General features: G+C 37.0%; 1 protein-coding gene across 1 annotated transcript in view; it reads right to left on the bottom strand.

The window, feature by feature from the left end:
* The window catches only part of CCDC138 (coiled-coil domain containing 138), a 38824-nt gene extending 17711 nt beyond the window's left edge, over nt 1-21113 (bottom strand). Inside the window, exons 1-13 of the mRNA XM_030460963.1 lie at nt 21051-21113; nt 18707-18767; nt 17954-18035; nt 17133-17248; nt 14957-15141; nt 13782-13940; nt 10353-10472; nt 9162-9239; nt 8972-9082; nt 6702-6866; nt 5790-5906; nt 4691-4883; nt 62-238 (exon numbers count right to left, since the gene is read on the bottom strand). Coding sequence (XP_030316823.1) covers nt 62-238; nt 4691-4883; nt 5790-5906; nt 6702-6866; nt 8972-9082; nt 9162-9239; nt 10353-10472; nt 13782-13940; nt 14957-15141; nt 17133-17248; nt 17954-18035; nt 18707-18767; nt 21051-21113 — 1627 coding nt within the window. The remainder of the gene's footprint in view (nt 1-61; nt 239-4690; nt 4884-5789; nt 5907-6701; nt 6867-8971; nt 9083-9161; nt 9240-10352; nt 10473-13781; nt 13941-14956; nt 15142-17132; nt 17249-17953; nt 18036-18706; nt 18768-21050) is intronic.
* Nucleotides 21114-21313: the final 200 nt, after the last annotated feature.

Genomic DNA, 21313 nt, shown 5'->3' with positions numbered 1-21313 from the left:
ACTTATGCATACCATACTCATTTTCATAATACTTTTTTTTTTTTAAATTAACCAGATTTACCAGATTCCATGGTCATCTGAAGCAATCCATCAAGAGCACTGGAAAGCAGACCTCTGCTGGACACTTTTAAGTGGCTTAATATGACAGGCACACCTTGATATTCCAAAAATAAGGCCTTCCCTTCATCTGTCTTCAAGTCTATGCGAAGAGAATCAAATGCCTGAGCCAGGTAATCCACTGAAAGATACCAGAACACAGGTGATAAACCTTCTACAATCAGCTCCATTAAGCAATGTATGAACAGCTATCCTGAGAGTTCCTGTTGCACACATATACTTCAAAGTTATATGTTGGAAAATGTTAAATTTTATTTTTATTTAATTCATCCTTGGTCTGTTTTTATTCCTTAATAATTTGTTGTGAATAGAGAAAAAAAACTACAATTCATAAGCTGTAGAAAAACACACAAACATAAAGCCATTCTAAGATTTTGCTTGAGAGGAAAGATATTACAAGCTTGCATGGTTTGTGATAGTGTTGGTTTCAACATCTGGGAAACCTCTATTAAAAAGAGTCAAGGGCTGATTTGTCTGAATAAGAGCAATTACTTTCATGAGAGCAACTACTTCCACTCCTTCCCATAAAAAGCTGTAGTTTCAGTGCATACTTTTTATATACTCATCCATAGTTGTGTGCACTAAATCAAATAAAGAATGTAGATTACGTGAAACTATGTAATTTTCTTAATTTCCTTATGTCAGATCTTTCTCACTATCTTGGAATAGCATTGATCATCTGGAGCGAAGGAAATGAAATAGAAACGTTTAACTACAGTGCCATCTGCTGGATACAGGCATTTTGAAGGAAACACGGTATATGTTGAAACCAAATGTGCTACTTTTATCACTAGATCATTAGTGCCATGTGGCTAGAGAGATTAAAATTCATACACAGTGATATTTGACATATGTTTTAAAACAGATCATATTTTCCATGTTATAGAAGCCAGCAGTAAAAAGCAACCACGAGAAGCTAAACTGTTTGATTCTAACCGACAGAGTTCATCTGTTTAGCATTTCTGCAGTAACTATTTTTTGCATTGCAACTCTTTTTTTGTGTTGCTTTTATCAAACATTACTAGAAATGTGAATCTCAGTTTAAGAGTAATTATCAGACTTCACCAAAATATCTTGACAGAAATAGTTCCCTCCAACATCTGAAAAACTGTATTTATTCACCAACAATATCAGGGTGGTCTTCTACCATGTTTAAATCCTGTATTTACTGTAAATGATCACAACATAAATACTGCACAGCTCAGTTAAGCATAAAGACAGACTAATCTTCTTACCCATCTAACCCAGAAGGATGACTTTCATGAACAAGAAAATTGTTCATTATCTGTGGATGTTAAATCTTTGACATTCCTAATTAGCGTCAATCAGGGTGCAAGAAACTGCAGCAATTTTGTGATGTGTATTTCTGCTGGCTCAGAATACGAATAAGAAATGGCTCAAAATTCATAATATATTTCATGCAAGCAACTGAAAACATTCAGATGCCAAAGCAGGCATCTGATTATGACATTCTAGCATGGTTTTTCAGGATTACCTCGAAAATTATCATCTCAGTAACCTGTTGATCCTGATCCCATCTGTTACTAGCAGAAGGGGTGTATTACTAGTAAAGACATTTAAAAATATATACTATTCTGAGAAAAAAGACAGTAAAAGGAGAATCAAAGAAAAATTTAGGCTGGAATCTATTCCAACCCTTCAGCCCAAAGAAGGGCCATTTCTAAAGTTAGGTTAGATAACCCCAGTGAACCAATTTTTGCCAAAAGAATGAGCTGTGCTTTAAAAATATCCTTGAAAAGGGAAAAACAGGTGGTTAACATCACAAAGAAACACCAGAGGGTTATAGATACACTCATTTTTATGCTATCCTTGCAAAATTTACTCTTGTATAAAACCTCAGTTATGCAGCGCCACGGCACTACACCACCTCTTACACCTGCTCTTAATATATATCTGTATAAATAACAATTTGTGTTTTCTTCCTGAATTCCATAAAAAGGATTTGTAACACCTCTTGTTCCCTGTTTTCATTGGAGAGAAAAAGGCTTCATAACAGAAGGCAGTTAACAAAGAGTTACCCTGTTCTTTGAGATGTATTTTCCAGTTTTTTTCCACCCTGTCTGGACACAACCTAATTCTTATTAACTCACAGTGTCTATTTTGAAATCTTTATTTGTTCCCTCTCCCACAAGGCAGAGAACACCCAGCTTCCTTAATTTCTTTGCCAACATAAAATCATATGTAGGTTTTAAGTAGAGAATTCTACTTTACATTACTATTATACATCTCTGCTAGTGTGAAAGGTGGGAGGATTCTGGCAACAAAGAAGTACAAAAAAACTCAGTAAAAGGAAAAAGTCACTCACTCTGTTATACCCCCCTACACAATCACAGAATCATCCAGGTTGGAAGGGACCTCAGAGATCATCAAGTCCAACCCTTGATCCACTACCACTGTGGTTCCCAGACCATGGCACTGAGTGCCACATCCAGTCTCTTCTTAAAAACCTCCAGGGATGGAGAATCCACCCCCTCTCTGGGCAGCCCATTCCAATGCCTGACTCAATCCCCTCACCCAAATCATCAATAAAGTTATTAAGCAGAACTGGGCCCAGCACTGATCCCTGGGGGACACCACTGGTGAGCGGCCGCCAATTGGATCAGCACCGTTCAGCACCACTCTCTGGGGGCCTCCAGCAGTTCCTGACCCAGCACAGAATCTCCTGTCTGAGCCATGCTTCACCAAAATATCTTGACAGAAATAGTTACCTCCAACATCTGAAATACTGTATTTGTTTTTCAGGAGAATGCTACGGGAGACCAATGCTTTTGGTTAAAAAAAGGCAGAAGCATGAGCTGAAAAACGAGGTAGCTGCTTCAGACACAGTAATCCCCTAACAGCCATTGAAGACTCTCTGGACTATTTGTTTAAGAGGATATTTTAGTTTTTCTTTTTTTGTTGTTGGTTAGTTGTTTTTTTTCCCCCCAAAAAATAAATCCACAAAAAGCAAAGTCATTATACAGTCAGAAACTCAACTTGGTAATGTGGCAATTACACAGCATTTAGGATTCAGAGGGGACCTATCAACCCTGCTGCTTTCATGCTGATGGATTCATTTTACAGAGGTGTACAAAGTGGCTTTATAGCAATCATTGAAGCCATTGTTGAATTAAAGAAACTAAGTCAAAAGAGAAAGCTAACAATAGAATCAAAATAAGACGTCCTTTCGGATTACTCATCAAATCTGCAGATTTACATATTAAGAACCTTCAGTAACTTGAACTGTAATGTATATATGTAATTATTATATATGTAGTAATATGTAATCAGATTACACACTACTGTCAAAGTTTTCAAAGAAGTCATATATATAGAAATACATAGAAATATGCTTAAATTACCAGAATTTGTCTGTAAGTTAATTTTAAAATATCTCTATAAATCAGATTGGTTGAAATTTTTCTTTGGGTTCTGATACAAAGGCATACACCAATCTCTCTGTCAAAGGGATAAGGAAAAAAAAATATGAGTTTATGCCTCCTTCATAATATACAGAACACTCACAAGCTAACAATAAACAGTCTGGTTTTGCAATTACTTAAAGAAATTGTTTTGGTCTTTTCAGATTGTATGTTTTCAAAGAAGTACCACTGAGATGATGTGCCACATAATCTTGAGAACCTCAGAAGTGGAGTAACCTATCATGATCTGAAGCAGAAGTCACTGTTTTCAGAGCTGTGTTATGTTCTCATCTGACCTTGTCATTTTTACTGAAAGAGAACACGGTGCCTTGTAAGTGGGTTGGTTTAACAGTGAAATCTGAATGAAAAATCATGTTAAGAACCAACAGTTTCATAGTGTAGCATTTTTCAATGTTGACAGTGTTTTCTAAGTAGCCCTTTGCAGTGGCAGACAGTAGGAGAAAAGGGGAAAAACAACAGGTCAGGGCGATTATATGAACTGTATGCTAAACTTAGACAAATCCATTTCAGGACATATATTGTATCACAATTCAATGTACATTATAATCCACTAGAGAACTGGCTTCCTCTGTGTGACTACAGATACAACAGAAATTCCTATGAACACCAGATTTATCTACAAAGAAAAATGCAGCAAAGTTGTAACTATCAGAAAAGAAACACTTGACACTGCAGCTGATCAGCCTTTCAGGGCATAGGTAAACAACCTACTAGCTTAAAGCAGGACAGTCAAATTCTAGAACTGTGCAAAATCTATTTCAGTTTTACAGGAGCAACAAGTCATGCCATTCTATATAGGTCATGCCATTCAGGAAAGGTCTTGGCAAACCAGTCACTGCTGCAGTGAAAATTTGACAGAATTACCAACATCTCTTTTTCCCTTCTTCATAAATTTTGATTTGTCTCACAAGAAGTCATCATATTAAAATGAACACACAAATTCCATCATGAAAGTACTAATAAGAAGATCATACTTGTTTCCAGTATATTTTGCTTCATGGGGCAGTAAAACTCAAGACAAAAACCACTTTTCACTAATAAAGAATAAGAGACTCTGAAGTATCATTGAAATTTTTTTGTCCAAGTACAAATAACAAACAAACAAAAAAAATTTAAAAATCAGAACTTACCTTGTGTCACTGTTTTAAGCACAATTAACGTTGACAGAAACCTCAGAGGCAGACAGGTACTCTTAAAGAAAGCTGCTGGTTTTGATTTACTCTCTGTAGACTGTTCAGAAGAATTACGTGGGCTTTGCTTACTTACTATGCCTTTGAAAATATCTTCACCAAGCCTCCTCATTGTTGATGTCACCATTGCATGCTGTTTCAAACAATGCATACAGTTAGAGTAGGGAGATAATATGCATAGAAGATATTACTCCACGTTCCAACAGCAGATGAAAATTCCTACTGTGCCTCATCAACACATACTTGACAACAAGACTACTTAGTGAGTGCCCCTGATATGCTGGTATTATTTAAGGTGCCTCTGGTTCCAGAAGAAGCTCAGTTTCAGTCCACCCTATTTTGTAAGGATGTCTGAAGTTATATTCTGCAAGAGCATTTACAGATTCAAGGTCTAAACATGAACACTGAACAACTAAGATCTATTAGACTTTTCATCAGAAACAATACAGAAATAATACTTCAGAACCAGATTTCACAATATGATACCTGTTTTTCACAATATGAATATCATATTTCACAATATGATAATTTAAAGTTGAGGTTCTTATTGGCACTAAAACAAAAAAATTACTATTCTCTTGAATTTAAACTAAAGATATTTACAAAGTTTTCTACCCTTGCTTTAGCAATATCACTACTGACAGAATTATGCACTATAGTGAGTATTTATTACTACTCTCTTCTTTATTATACTGTTAAGTATTATCTTACAGCAGTCTAGTCAAAGGGAGTAAGGAATGTCTTGTGTTTAGATAGTGAGCAGAGAATAAAAAAAATTCATATGCAACTTTGTCACAAATTTCCATCAATTTCAACAGATTTCGTGTTGAAGGCAAACACTGCTTTTGGAAGTTTTGTAAATACTTACGTAAAAATGTAATTAGAGATGCTTAGACACTAACAGAGAAAACTATGCTTAAATTCCTAACGCAAAATTTAAAAATAACTTTTCATACGCATTTAAAACACAAAATCCATTAATATCTTAGGAGAATTTAGTTTTTTAAAAAATATACTGCAAGAAGACTATTTGTTATACCTGGATATCGTTGTCTAGCTGCCTTATAGACCAGTAAATAAATTTAATCACAGGCATGTGTAGTTTAGGATTCACAAAAGGCATCCACTGGAGCTGCTCTGCAACTATAGGCAAAAGCTGTAAAAATATAAAAAGTAAAATTACATGCAGGATATGGAACTACTGCATAAGGTAACTAAGTGAAAAAATAAAAAACCCAACCAAACAAACCTCCCAATATTCTCTTGGAGTTTACTGAATTACATATGGAAATACTCACTGGGCAAATCCAGGATGGGTTACAGAACTATATGCATATACAGATTTTAAACTTTATAGAGGTTTACATAGAAAATGGAGATACATCACATGAGCTCAGTCTTGGTAAATGCAATAACAATGGCTAAAAATCTTTAATATCATTAAGAAAAACAGTAAAAGAAGACCTTCTGAACACCTCGCTGATTTCCAGACCTTGGTATCCACAGGAATAATGCAGTAATTATATTAAAAGTATAGCACAGTATCTCCTTTTATCAGTAATAAATTGAAGCCTTAATATCTACTATGGGAATCAAAATATTTTAAATTAGACATACTGATCTCCTTAAAAATAGAAATTCTGTGCAGTACTACACATAAAACACAATATAAATAATCAGCTTACAAAAGTGACTTGATATGAAATGCTGAAACCCAAGTTGAGACGGAACACCATACTTCTTTTCCTTATAAATGATCTGTATGCTTTATGACAAATTACTTATTATATCTCACTGCCAAAATTAGTACTGACTTATTAAGAGAGGGTTTTAATTACTGTATCCAAAGCATGTAAAAAAATAGGCTGACCTGTTATATTCTCAAATCCATTTAATAAAAGCCATATATTCAAAAACATATAACAGAAACAAAGAATCCATTCCCCTTTACCTTCATACACCTTTCCTGGGTGCAGGGTTTTTTTGAGGTTTGGATAACCAGAAGATTATGACTGTTCTCTCTTTGTTCTTGTATTTTTATTTTGCTAAGGTGCTGGTCTGAGATCCAATCCATAAGTAAAGTTACGAGCTCATAAACTTGTAAATTCAGTGGTAGCTGTAACACATCCAAAGCATCAGATATTTCAGCTTTCAAGGTGATGACTTTTCTAAGCCAAAAAAGTAACAGGTAGAAATATATGAGTACACTGGTTCTGAAATATCATCCATAATTTAAGGGATGCTGAGTATATGCCTGATATAATCTGGGAGGCAAGTTACAGTACTGGGAGCTTGTGGAAAACAATTTATTTTAGGAAACATCTTGAACTGGCCATGTGTGCTCTGTTGTGTCTTGCACCCAGTTTGAGAAGCCTAAACATTACTAATATAACCTGTAACTTACAATATCTCTGCAAAAAGTAAACTGCATGTGGATCAAGGGGTAGAAGGCAGTAATTCTATCCCAGAGACCATTGTACACTGAGGAGTTAAAGAGATCCACATCACAATTAACTTGAGAAGGTGCAACCTGTGTTGCACAAACCTCTTAACTGCAGCTTATCCTGTGTTTAAGCTCACTTTAACAGGAGTCTGCAGGCAGCTTACAGCCTGGTGCTGGTGATCATACCTTCTGCCTGGCTATGCCTTTATCTAAAATTTCAGAGCAACAAGACGTTATTCTCTGAATGTCCTTGATAAACAGAGCTTATCTTTTGTAAGAAAACCATATAACAGCTTGAATGACCAAAAAGGAGGAGCTTCTCTCCAAGGAAAGGACCTGCCCTGGGAAAAATCCACCCATACTCCACCTGATGCTGCACAAACATGAGGTTCCCAGCATCTGAAAGGATGTAAGATTTGGTCATTACCTATACTCTTCTTCTTACTCTGTCTTACTAAAACATTTATTAAGCCATAACAGACTCTTCTTACAGACATACAGAAAGAACTCTGCACAATTTCTCCCTGTCACTCCTCACTCCCATTCCCCCTGGAGAACATGTACTATTTGTGATGTCTTCTGGGTGTGAAAAATACACACATAATTTATTTTGTACTTAGACAAATGGCTATAAAAGGCTTAGGAAAAGGTTTTCACATACAAAATCACTCAATTTATTAATTCTGGCGAAATGAATTACAGAAGGAAGCAAATTCTTAAAAGTCCTTTGCATGTGGAAATTCTAATTTCATTGCACCAGGCATTGAGACCATACAGTGCACTGCTGTTAATAGTTAACTGGGTAAAGTCAACATATAAAATTTCCAAAAAAGAGCAAAAACTTCATGAAATTGTCATTCTGTCTCTGTACTACACCACAGTGAAATACTCATACACAGAGGTACCTGAAGACAGGCTGCACAAACAATTCTCTGAAGATTTGAAAAGTTTTCTTTATCTAACTTCAGATGACAATTTTCCTCTCCATTCATAGCTATAACTATTGAAATTTTATATTTCACTTGCAACCGAAGTACACTAAACCCCATATAAACAGAGAAATATGTTTGCTATATATAGACAGCAGTTTTAAGGCATCTGATGTAAGTAATTAAGTAGGATGGTGTGAATCTCTTTTCCATTTCACAGTTTAGCCTCTAGCTGGAGAAGATCATTACCAGTTGGGAAATGTTGGCAGAGTACTACAAGAGGACTTGCTACTAAGTGGAACAATGTGGAGACAGAAAGCATTTAATTAAGTGATGCTAGGTGGTATTTTAAGGAAAACAAGTTGATCATTTTGGAACTGTGTGTCAACACTGCATATATTCTCTTTCCACCATTAAAAACTGCTCCTCAAAAAAATAGCAGTAGTATAATCACCTCTGGCTTACAAATCTAAAATTCCTTATGTGATATCACTGATTGACTACTTTTCAGCTAGTGTATTCATAAGAACAGTGCTGTACTGTAGCAGCAACCAGAAAGCTTAAGATTTGCTCTTACACAGCAAAAGAAGCCAGCAACAGTGTAAGCAGGCTATCATTTTAATTGAGATGAATGATGGTGTGACAGGAGAAAAACATACCAAATAAATGAAAACACATACATACACAATATGAAATCCAACAGACAATACTCTCTCCAATACAATGCCTTTTCTTACTATAACTAATTAACTCATAAATAAAATTGGAAGTTACATTTTCTAATTTCTAGCAGATACACAGAAAATGTTTGACTGCCTACTTACTATCTTTAGAATGCCCAATTCTTACCTTAGTAATTTTTGACATTACCATCCCTTTTTCCTGCTTGACAGGTTTACTTTGTTGCACCACTTGACATGTATTCTTAGACTTCTGTATCATTAAGAACTCATGCTTCCTCTACAACAAAATGTAACAATTAATTATATTTTACTTGTTACCTAAAAAGGAAGCAGGTCCATGTAGGAACAAACCTTACTTGCAGATTCTCTAAACGAGCTTGTACTTTTCTTGCTTGACCTTCCAGCTTCTTGTTCAGCTCAGTTACATCACTTAGCTGAAAGAATCAAAAGATATCAAAGTATCAGCGAATTCACTTCTTGACTTACTTATCACACTGAAATAATCTGATGTTGCCGAGCAAGTAAATTAACCAAGTTCAAGTTCTTCTGAGCATGTAAAGTGATAGATGATACACAGGAACCAAATTTCATCACTTTTCATGAAGAAGTGACATGAAAATAGAGCACACATTTCAAGAATGATCTTGTTAATGGGGAGGGTAAAAGTTTCCTTTTGTGCAGAATGGAACACACGCTGACTATGCTACAAAACCCATTTACTCTGAGAGAAAATGGTGAGGAAAACTGTAACCTCCGTTTACATACAAGAAACATGCTCTGTGCATAGAACAAATAGCTGCATGATTTTCACAAAGCCCTCAGCTGGCACAGAATTGCAAAGATTTTGTACTGAGAGGAAATGGACCTATCAATTGCACTAGAACCATCAACATTCTAGGTAGCAGGTCTGTCTTTCTCTAAGGGAAAGAATAAGCCTCTGATGTTGATTTTTATCATACTCAAGCTATAAGAACTCTAATTAATTCTCTGAATAAACCATTGTCAAATAGTTTAGAATTAAATTTGTGTATCAGTATATAAGGCCAGACTTAATAGTAAAGTGAGATGTAAATTCTCACTCTCTTTATTACTATAAACCACTGTCTCAGCTTAAGAACTGAGAAAATACTGCCTTAATTAACATTTGTAAAAATAATTCAAATTACTGAGCAAACATGAAGCTAGAAATACACATTCTAGCGTTTATTTAATAGGATCAACATAGTAATTCAGCAGGTGGATTCTATAATCTTATCAAATACTTTCTCTTCATCCACTCTCAATTTGCTTCAGAGGACATGGATTTCTTCCTAACAAATAGCTGTTGGGTCAGAGGAGTAAGTCCAATTTTTCTTATACCATAATAGACAAGAGAGGCTAAATTTCAAATACTAGAAAAAGTTCTGGAAAGTACTTACAGTCATTCATTCAATTCTTGTCTTACAGAAACAAAAAATCTGCCATTTTGCAAACTTAAGCTGTCCAACTCAAGCTAATGTTAACTCTAGCTTGTAAAATTATTGATAACAGGAAGTAATTTATTTTACCTGTTTTCTTAAAGAGTCGTTCATTTCCTTCAAGGTGTCAAATGATGACTTCAGCCTTCTGTTTTCTTTAGTTATTTCTCTCAATGCTTCTGTCAGCTGTTTAACCTCTGCCTCGTGTTGCTATAGAAATATCAATTTTAAAAACATGACTTACAAGAGACTATTTTAGAAACAATTCTGAGCTAATCTCCATTTTAGTGTTAAAATGATAGGACACGTTTTCAAAGCTCATGTTTTTAATTCTGCAGGGTCAAATTTGCATGCTCAACAAGTAGTGAGAGAAAAAACTGCATATGAAGAAGACTCTATAAAGAACCTAAGAGCAACATGCATAGCAAATTGATCTTACTCTTTCCAGATTCTACACAACACAGATTCTATCAATATATAAATTTCTCAGACAAATGTGCAAAACTTTTGTGAACTATAACCAAATACGAAGTTTTTATTTACAGCTTATTCTTCCACATAATTTCAAAATAAAGAGTGGTTCTGTTTTGTGGCAACTTTTGAGGTTTCAACTAGTTTTTCTGGTGTTGTTCACTCTGAATCGTGTACAACAAGAACCTAATCCTATACCTCTTAGATCAGTGATCTCATTTACAGCACAAGCATATGAATTGCTAACTAGAACCTGCATATCCACTGCTGTGCTGCTCATTCCCCTGACCCTTATTTTAGATTTAATCTTCTCTGGGACACCAGGGCATCTGGTGTACCCCAGATTTGGTGAAACTGAAAATTTTAATTTTACCGCAAATATTCCAGATATATATACTTAGTATCTCTCATTTTAGGAAGAAATTCTCTAGTGTGAGGGTAGTAAGACTCTGGAACAGCTTGCCCAGGGAGGCTGTAGGTGCCCCCAACCTGGGATTGTTCCAGGCCAGATAGGATGGGGCTTTGAGCAACCTGATCTAGTGGGAGGTGTCCCTGCCCATGGCAGGTGAGTTGAAACTAGATGAACTTTAAGGTCTCTTCAAACCATTCTATGATTTCTCTCCTTCCATGAATTCACTGTTCTTCATTCATTCAACTGCTAGTTTTCTACTTTTCCATTTCCAGACGTATCCTCTCTTCCTGCATGTGCAAACTACAGAAATAAAGCACAGCAGAATGTAAAGGAAGCAAGCCCCCTGCCTTCTCCATATTTCTGATTGGAAGCACATGAACCTCATCACAGCTACACAGAAAAAACTGCTAAAATTCCTTTTTTCTCAGCTGCCATCCTTCTTCTGTCAATAGGACCAGAACAGCCATCGGCATTCTTGTCTGAAGCCTCTACTCACACTTGGCTAAGATGGCATGAAATGACAGATCCCCATTTCATACCAATAAACACTGCCAGTATACAGAGTACACCCTATCACATCACACAGAATCTTTCATTTCCATATGACATGCATATATGCATTTGAAGTTAAGAACTCCATATGCAGTTAAGAGCTTCTTCTGAAGTTCAACAGCTGCTCTTGTAAGAATCAGTAGGGAATATTACTCTGAAAGGTAAGTAGAACCAATTCAGTTGTTAAGCCATAGGGCTGCAGATGATGCCAGGATGTCCAAGCCACCATTTTCAAAAGCAGTTCAGGTGATGTCATCCATATCATAACCACCTAGATCATTTCACTCCTGCCAGATGTCTGCTTAGTCTGTTCTAAAGTTTTTCAATCCTGGAAAACACTTCAGTCTTGCCAAGCTACCTGTCCTTATGCTTAACTATTTTTGCTTAGATTTAGATTTTCTTAATTTTTAACCTAATCTGCCCTTACTACTACTACTTCTCCTATCACAGACATGAAAAAAAAATAGTTCCTTCTTCTTTGTGGCAGCCTTTTACATAGCTGAAGCTTGGCACATTCATCCTCAATTCATTCTGTATATAGGACCCATGCATCCACTCATCATCATCTTTTTTGGCAGCTGATACTCCAAATGCAATAAAGTACACTCATACTTTCTAAACAGCATAATGTTTTTTTTCAGACCTGATGTATCTTCAGTTTGTCAAGATCAATTTTAATCCTGTTATTTTCCAGCATGCTTGAAGTTCCCCCTCACTTTCTATTTTCCTCAAATTTAATAAATGTGCTTTTCTCACCATCAAGCTTCTTATTGAAACTACTAATACCCAACTGAAAAGATATGCCAGAATCCATTATGTACATTATTCAACTTCACTGTGAACTACACTTTCACTATAGCTTTATTCCAACTGCATTACATCTGCTGTACTTTCCTAATATGATTATGAAAATGCCACGCAAAGCTATATAAAACATTTCTAATTCAGTCCAGAGATTCATTAACTACTACTCCTCTATTAGCAATGCCATTGCTGTAGTGGAAACGAGACTGATTTGGCAATTTATGATTCATCTATGACAGTATTTATTGCATTGTGCTTCAAATGGTTTATTCATAGCTTGTTTCAGGATTTATTTATTTACTTACTTTTGAGAACTGGCATTAATTTGATGACTGTACAACTGGTTCCCTTTTTAAAGACAGGCACCACATTTTTTAGTCCTCTAACACTCTGTTTGACCTCCACAAATTTTTACATATAACCATTAATTTTTCCTGGGTTTTCATAAGCCATTTCTCTAACTGGTGTAACATTCTTAAGGGCCAGAGAATTTGAAACATCTAAATTAACATCTTAATTACTCCTTCACTGTTCAAAAGTCAAGGCCTCTCTCTTCTGACACCCTTTTCCCTTTTTTTTAACATATAATCTATCCTCCCTCAACAGTTTGTGGTAAAGGTTTATCTCCACATTTACTAGCACTTTACTTTCTCAACTTGTGTTTTTGACACTAAGTACACAGACTGAGGGTCTTATCTTCATCATCTTCTGGATAATAACCAAGACTTTTCACAAGACCTAAATTGAATAGTAACCCCCCCCCCCCAAGAACAGTGTTGTTGACCACAATTTTTCATTGCTGAAATTACACCATTTCATTTTCTCCCCAAAATCAGGTCAATCTTTTCCTTGACCTTCAAGTATTTTTCTGCTAATAGTCTCTGCAATAGCTATAAGACCTCATTGTGTCTTAAGCCTTCCCAAGGAAATCTACTTCAATTAAAGCTAATGCAAATATTCTCATTTAATTTACATACAGATAGACAACAATTTTTCTCTAATACCAGTCATTTAGTTTTGCTAACTTAGAAATAGGCTACCTTTCTTTTCTAAATTGTAACAGTAAAATGTACCTAGAAATCAGACAAACAAATGTACCACTCTGAAACAGAAGCCATACAAAACCCCAAACAATATTTTTTTGTACTTCTTACAAAAACTTTTCATTTGAGGATTTCAGGTACTTTAAAGAAACAAGCAAACACACAATGACTTAAAGATAACTACAAGCAAGTTAAATGGTGTGTCTAGCAACAAACAACATAAATACATTGCTGCACCTCTTTTATAATTCCAAATTTTGTGCGAACCTCTTCCTCAACACCTCTTATTTTAGCCAAAGCTGCTTCATGTCTGAAAAGCAATGTTTCTCGCTCTGTTAGAAAATGCTCCCTTTTCTGGAGTTGCAGAGCATATTCCTGCTGTGCTGCACTTTCCCTCTGTAGCAAGAAAACAAATATTGAAACAGTTTTAGAATCCATGAAATTATCATACTTTAACAATGAATTGAAATTTTCTCTCCCAGAGATATGGTTATCTTTTTAGAAAATTATGCAGTATTACAAAGTAACTTAGTAACTAAAAGTATCCTGATGGACATCTAAGTTCCCTTTCCCCACACATTAACCCATGACTTCAATGTGTGTTGGGATGGCTCAGCCTCCCAAAATACAAAATTCAACTCTGCAGTTTTTCAAGTATAAACCTAGAAAATTAAACTCAGGCTTTTGCTTCAAAAGTTTTGAATAATGGTATTACCTATAAGACTAAACAGAGCTGATATAACTGCCCTGAATACTAGATTACTGTATGTTTCATCAGTTAGTGGGAAGCACCCCTGAAGAAAGTGGTGAGGAAAGAGAGATACAAAATTATCTTTGCAAAAGACAGTCCTGGCAGAAGTATGGGAGCTATTAAAGAAAAAACTCATAAGGGTTCTTCTGTTAGTGGTCTACACCTGCTAGAGGATGAACTCCTGGGATTCCCCAGCAGCAGCAAAGTAAAGATAAAATGGAATAGAGGGCTCTCACAGGAGGCCATCAAGGCAAGCACTCTTGAGTATCTGGAGCTAGGAGAATAGCCCAAGATGCTCTCAGCAGAAACAAGGGTTGCCTGTCCCCCCATGCCCAGAGTGTGTCACATGCTCTTGGATGTAGCATCACTGTGTTCAAATTCCCTTAAGCTGAATTTTGTCTTTTTTTTACCTGCTATGCAAGTCAAAGCACCACTACCAAATCAGGGAATTTATTTAGGGAAAGAGGCAGACAACGACAGAGTTTTAGTATGTAAGTAATTGTGATTAATATAAGTAATGGTTTTAGAATAAAAGTCATCAAATTTTAGTATATAAGAAGTAGTGATTTAGTATACATAAGTAATTTCTGAATTCTCTGTCAGAAGTGAGAATCTTCATAACATCAGTCAACAGAATTTTTAAGGTGATTCAAGTTCCTACCTGGAGCTTCTGATGTATGACAAATAACTCGTCATAAATTTGACTGATGTGAGGTGGCATTAAGTCTTGACCACTGCATGCTTGAGCATTACTTCCACTCATAATTTTCCTTACCGAGCCATTGGCACTATTTTGGTCACTGTTTTTTCGTGTCCTTGTAGCTAAATGGAATGGTAAGGTGCTGCCTATGGAAAGGAAAACCCATTTTACATTTAAAAATTAGACCTAGATAAATAACGACATGATTGTTGCTCCAAAACATAAAAAAAAAATAAAAATACAAATTTAGGTATTTAGAGTAACAAGTATAGAGCAAGTCATATAAAAATGAGAAAGGAATTATATATTATACTATAAAGAATTAATATACTCATTTATATTAATATACTCTCAATTTGAGAATTGCTCAAAGCTGTGTTCCATGACTTGTTTTAATACATCAGTGACAATGGCATTTTGTAAGTAAAACTATGTCCTCCACTTCAATATAGAAATCCCATAGATATCTGTATGAAATCTTTGTAGCTAAAATATCCAATTATTTTTTGTATGGGCCTCAAGAAACTGATCTGCTGCTGACTAGACCTTAGCCTGACATCTAATCTAAGAGAACAAAACCTAAGAAACTACTTGACACAAGATGAAAAACTGCAAGAAGTGACAGGTTACATTGTAAGAAACTGATGAAAGTTGCAAATAGCACAGTGAGGCTGCATTTCATAAACAGTAAAACAGCCAACATTTTTAGATAATTTAAGGGAAGTACTGTGATCTTCTGGGGAGAGACATCTTGCAAGGCCAACTTCACTATGGTACCACATCAGGCCAAGATTACTCAGGTGACAGAATCCAAAACAGAAGTTCAGGTACTGTGTTGGTTTTGGCTGGGACAGCATTAATTTTCTTCATACCAGGTATTCTGATAGGTTTTGGTTTTGTGATGGGGCTGTGCAGGGATGTTTTAGCTATTACTGAGCAATGCCTGCACAGCATCAAGGCCTTTTCTGCTTCTTGCAACCACCCCACCAGTGAGCTGAGGGTGCACAAGACATTGGGAGGGGACACAGCTGGGACAGCTGACCCCAGCTGTCCAGAGAAACATTCCGTACTAAAAAATGACATCCTCAGCAATAAAAATTGGGGGGAAAGAGAGTAAGGGGGGAATTTCAGAGCTGTGGCATTTGTTCTCTCAAGTAAATGTTATGCATGACGGAGGCCAAACTTCCTGGAGATGGCTGAACACGTGCTTGACATTGAAAAGCAGTAAATTAGTTTCTTATTTTGCTTTGCTTGCAGCTCAGCTTCTCCTTTACCTATTAAAGTGCCTTTATCTCATTCCATGAGTTTTCTCACTTTTACCTCCATGATCTCTCTCTTTTCACTGGGAGTTGGGGTGGGTGCGTGGAAAGTGAACAAGCAGCTGTGTGGAGCTGAGCTGCCTGTGGGGGTCAAAACACAACAGGTACAGAGGTAGTGAAACTCAAACCAGTCAGGATAAAATAATTAGGGACAGGTTTACTCAGCAGGCAAATGAGGAAGCAAAAAGAAAGACAAATAGCATCAAGAAACAGGCAAAAAAGTTATTAGATGAGCAACCAATGAAGTCAAGGATAACTGGTGCTATGCATCAAGCAAGCCCTGTGGCTGATCACCCATCACAGCTGAAGCACAGCAATAAACCAAACCTGCTGTTCTGCCATAGGGTGTCTGCTTTGGGTTGGGAAAGGAGAGCATAAGGAGTACAATGAGCATAAGTATAACAAGCATAAGGACTAAAATGGGGAAAGACACTAGAAAAAAAAGTAGTCTTATCTGAAACAAATGTGTGTGATATTTATCAGAGTTTTGTTTATTTTGCCTCTGATCCCAGATACTGTGAGCTATGTATTCTTGCTGGTGCAATTAATTTTTGTTTTTTTTTTTCTTTCCAGAAAGCTAGTCTTATACTCCTGACATCCATTTAATACAAGTCACGGTTAGAATCCATTACAGTTCCACTGATCTGCTCTGCCTGGTTTCTGAGATTCCTTTTAGCCCCTTTAGGATTGGCTGGCTGATTCCCCACTCCATATTCACTTTCAAAAGAACTCAGTAATGTTTTTCTAAGCCTAAAACTCTTCACAAGAGACTGCATTGATTCACAAGCTCCTCCACTGCAACTTCTTCACATATTTACCTGTTTCCACATAAATAGCTGTATTTTGAACTGAATCAGTTTCAGAACAAGTAAGGGTCCTTTCTTCTAATTCTAGGCCACTTGACTCACAAAAAGTATCTTGCTCATCACCAAAACTATAAAAAACAAAACAAAGCCATAATTATTCAGTCCCTCTCTAACATGCTGCATATATAGCATAGAGAGAAGTTTTTATAAAAATATGAACATTGCTCAATCTAAAATTTTGATATTTAACTGATGACAAACAGCAGTTAAATAATTTGGATGGAAGGAATTATTACCCTCAAGATTTTAATCACAACAATTGGTAATGTTGCTGACTCAAAAGTAGTAACAATAACTAGAATTTTCATGCTGTAAACACATGTATGCAGTATGTAAAACCAACACTTTCAACAACAAACACCAAATTCCAGGAAAGCTAAAAATACTCTTTTTAAATTATTTTTTTTCATATTTGCTGTAATGTAGCCCTGAAGAGATAATTTAATTTCAAAAGCCAAGAAGTATCTCTAAATAAACAAAGCTGATCATCAGTCTGAGCTATCTGCTTTCCTCCTATTTCAGCTGGTATCATTCCTGCATCCCATTAGCAATTCCAGCACACACAGGTTAGAAAGCAAGCAAGACAATACTCATCAAAGTCAGCATTCATATTATTTCATGCATTGGTCACAGTTATTTACTTAACAAGTAAACAAGCACCTTAAAATTACTCCTGGATCTGTGCAACCCAAACGGATTGCTTACTTATGGTTTATCTGGATTATGAGAGATAATAAATGACAAAGGAGAGCTGAAGCGAAAACACTTCTTACCAGTCCCAGTCTTTAGAACTTTGTAGGAAATGACCAGATGATCTGATACTGTTCTCTGTTCCACTTTCAATAAATTCTGATTCTAAAGAACACTTGGATAAAGAAGCAGTTGTATTTTCCAATGAGCTGTCCCTATCACCTGGAATATGTAAAATATTTCATATTTGAGACTGACATTAAGAAATTGACAACGTCTTACTAAAAATGTAATCATATATGTACAAAAACCAAAAAACCCCTACTTCAGCCTGACAAGTGAAGAATTTTAACAGATTAAACCATAGAACAAATTATTACATTTTCAAAGCAGATTTATCTTTCTGAAGTTTCACAGCTTGACTTCAAACGGTAATTTTTTCTACACAGTTTGACAAGCACACTGTTTTACCCTGCTGTCTGCATGCACCAGCAATGAGTTTCTCAAGAAGCCCATAGACACTGTAAATATTAAAAGTATATGTAACTTTAAATTAAAGTCACATGCATGCACTATCAGGTGCACTGCTACCAACTGCTTCAAGCAGGACTTAAACACAAACAGGTTGGTTACCATCACTGTAAAGCATCCTTTGTGCTCTTCATGTGAATGTTAACATTCCCAAGCTGGGTCTCAGATATCACAAACCCTTGACCAAAACCATGTCTCTTTAAAATGAGAAAATACTAGAATACTTAAAATAAATTTAGGAATTACACAGTTTTAGTCTATATTTTCCTTGCAAAATACACCAAAGCACCATTGCTTCTTATTACCTTTGTACATAAGGGACCTTCCTCTCTCGTACTTGGTATGTAATGCTCTGAAAAGACAATCCTACAAGAAAGCACAAAACCTCCATAATATAGTGAGAATTTTCAGGGAAAGTGTCCATTGCAACTTGTTTAACACTTATGGCACATCTTGTGCCATAAGAATGGTCTAAAAATGAAATATCCAGTATTGTATGTTAAAGTATTTAAGGCACTATAACACACAGTGAAGACAGTAACATAAAGTAAGGGCATAAAAATAAGTTTAGATAATCATAGAAACACTGCCATCTAGCTTTACATCTAGACTTTTTATGTCAGTTTCCTGTTCTTTTTTTTCCCAGTAACTTGTAACTACCTCCTAAAAAAACAAATGTCAGAAGCATTAAGAGTACAAGCAAAATCAATTAAATGTACATTAGAAAATACAAGACTCAAAGCAACTCTCATGATCTTAGTTGAGTTTCACTACACATCCCTGCTATGCTCTAAATGATCAACTCTTGTATTTTCTTGTACTTAAATAATGCTTTAAAAAAAAATCAACATGCACAAACAAATCTAGCATTTACTTGTTTGCAAGGACTACACTTTAAAGTTTTAGCAATAGTTTTTTAAAGATAACTTTTGAAATTTTTTTCTTTAAAGAATAGCTATGAGATTCTAAGCAGAATATTAAAAAAAACAAAACAAAACAAACAAAAAGCAACACAAGAACAGTTTCTAGAGAATCACAAAATTCTAACTTAAGTGGCAAATCCTTCTGGAGGAACTAAGGGCCCATACATCCAGATTCTAGCTGTTAAAAACCAGAAATCTTCACCTCATTTTTGGGATGGTTTCTGATCCTAAAATAACAGAATCACACCTCCTCACAAAAAAAGGCTGGTTTCTATACTCATTTGATAGCACCCAGGACTACTCCAATCATGTGTCTAGCCTGAATCCAGCTTTCAATCTCTTTCAACCCTTGGCTCTTTATGGGTATTTTTACAACACATTACTTCCCTTGCAGCATGATTTTGAATACTTAAGGTCTGCTACTCCCTGGGCACACTTGGAAGCATCTGACCCATAGAATACAGATGCAAAAAAGCAACTGCAAAGATTTTTCTCAGGGAAAGACTTCAAATAAAATATAAGTGCCTAGCCAGCGAGTATTCCTTCCACGAAGTATCAATGACTTTTGAAACACCAGTATGGGAAAGTGTGGGTTGTCTTTGCTGCTGGACTCTTAGGTAGATGAGATTCCTAATCCATTGTGCAGAGCCATAAATAATTATGTACACATATGTAATGGAAAGAGGGGAATCACAATCCAGTTCCTTAATTTGTATCAGTGCAAGGAACTTGGCATAAACTAGCACTTACCTTGGCAAGGGAATAATACCAATTATAATTTACTGTCTTGTCATTGTGGAAGTCTCTTATGAACTATCAACTTGGGTCCCCTCCCGCTGACTAGGTACAACTTCTTAGTAGTCCCTGAAAACATAGCTACCCACTAGGCTTTATGAGAGCACACCAATATTCTTAAAATATTCTAAAAATTAGACGTAAAAGGAGTGAGTCCTCCTATTCCATGTATTTCACACATATCTAGTGTACTACTTTTAAGAGGACTCGTTCACTACCTTGCCCAACAGCCTGCTCGGACTGTGTGCTTGGGAAAGTGTCAAAGCAATTTCCAAGGAAATACGACGTTCAAACTCTCCAGAGCCATTAGAGCAGAGGGACAGGAGCTGGACTCGACAAAACACGCTGTGCAGGTAGCCTCCTGAAGCCTGCTTAAATCCCATTTTTGTCTCTCATGCTGTACGCAACCACCACCGTATTTCACAGAATCAGCCGGGTTGGAAAGGACCTCTGACAGTATCAAGTCCAACCCTTGATCCACTACCACCGTGGTTCCCAGACCATGGCACTGAGTGCCACATCCAGTCTCTTCTTAAATATCTCCATGGACGGAGAACCCACCCCCTCCCTAGGCAGCCCATTCCAATGTCTGATCACCCTCTGTCAAGAATTTTTTGCTAATACCTAACCTAAACCTCCCCTGGCAGAGCTTAAGTCCATGCCCTCCTGTCTCACTGGGAGCTACTGGGGAGAAGAGACCGACCCCCCCCTGGCTACACCCTCCTTCCAGGGAGTTGTAGAGGGTGATGAGGTCTCCCCTGAGCCTCCTCTTCTCCAGGCTTTACAACAGATTTACAACAGACCCCGCCGGGCAGGCACAGGGACACACACCTCCCCTTGAATCCTCTCAGCCCCGTCAGGGACCGGGCGAAGAGGAACGGCTTTCCTCTTCCTCCCACGCCGCCCTCCCCCTTCCCCCGACCCGTCTCACCCCCGCAGGTCCCCGCAGACCCCGGGCAGAGGGCCGCACACCGGTACCGCCAGCACCCGCCATGTCGCGCCGCCGCTCCAAACAAACCGCCGGCACCCGCCCGCCCCAGGGCGCAGGCGCGAGAGGCAGCGGGCGCAGGCGCGGAGCTTCCCGCCCCTCAGGGAGCGAGATCCCCAGAGGGGCCGCTGCTGGCGGGACGGGACGGGAGCGGTACAGCCCCGACTGGCACCGGGAGAGAAGTGTCAGTCAGAGTCAGAGGATGA

The sequence above is a fragment of the Calypte anna genome, chromosome 1, assembly GCF_003957555.1.
Source record: "Calypte anna isolate BGI_N300 chromosome 1, bCalAnn1_v1.p, whole genome shotgun sequence".
NCBI lineage: Eukaryota > Metazoa > Chordata > Aves > Apodiformes > Trochilidae > Calypte > Calypte anna.
The sequence above is the reverse complement of the archived record's forward strand: the minus strand, read 5'-3'. Positions and strand labels throughout refer to the sequence as shown.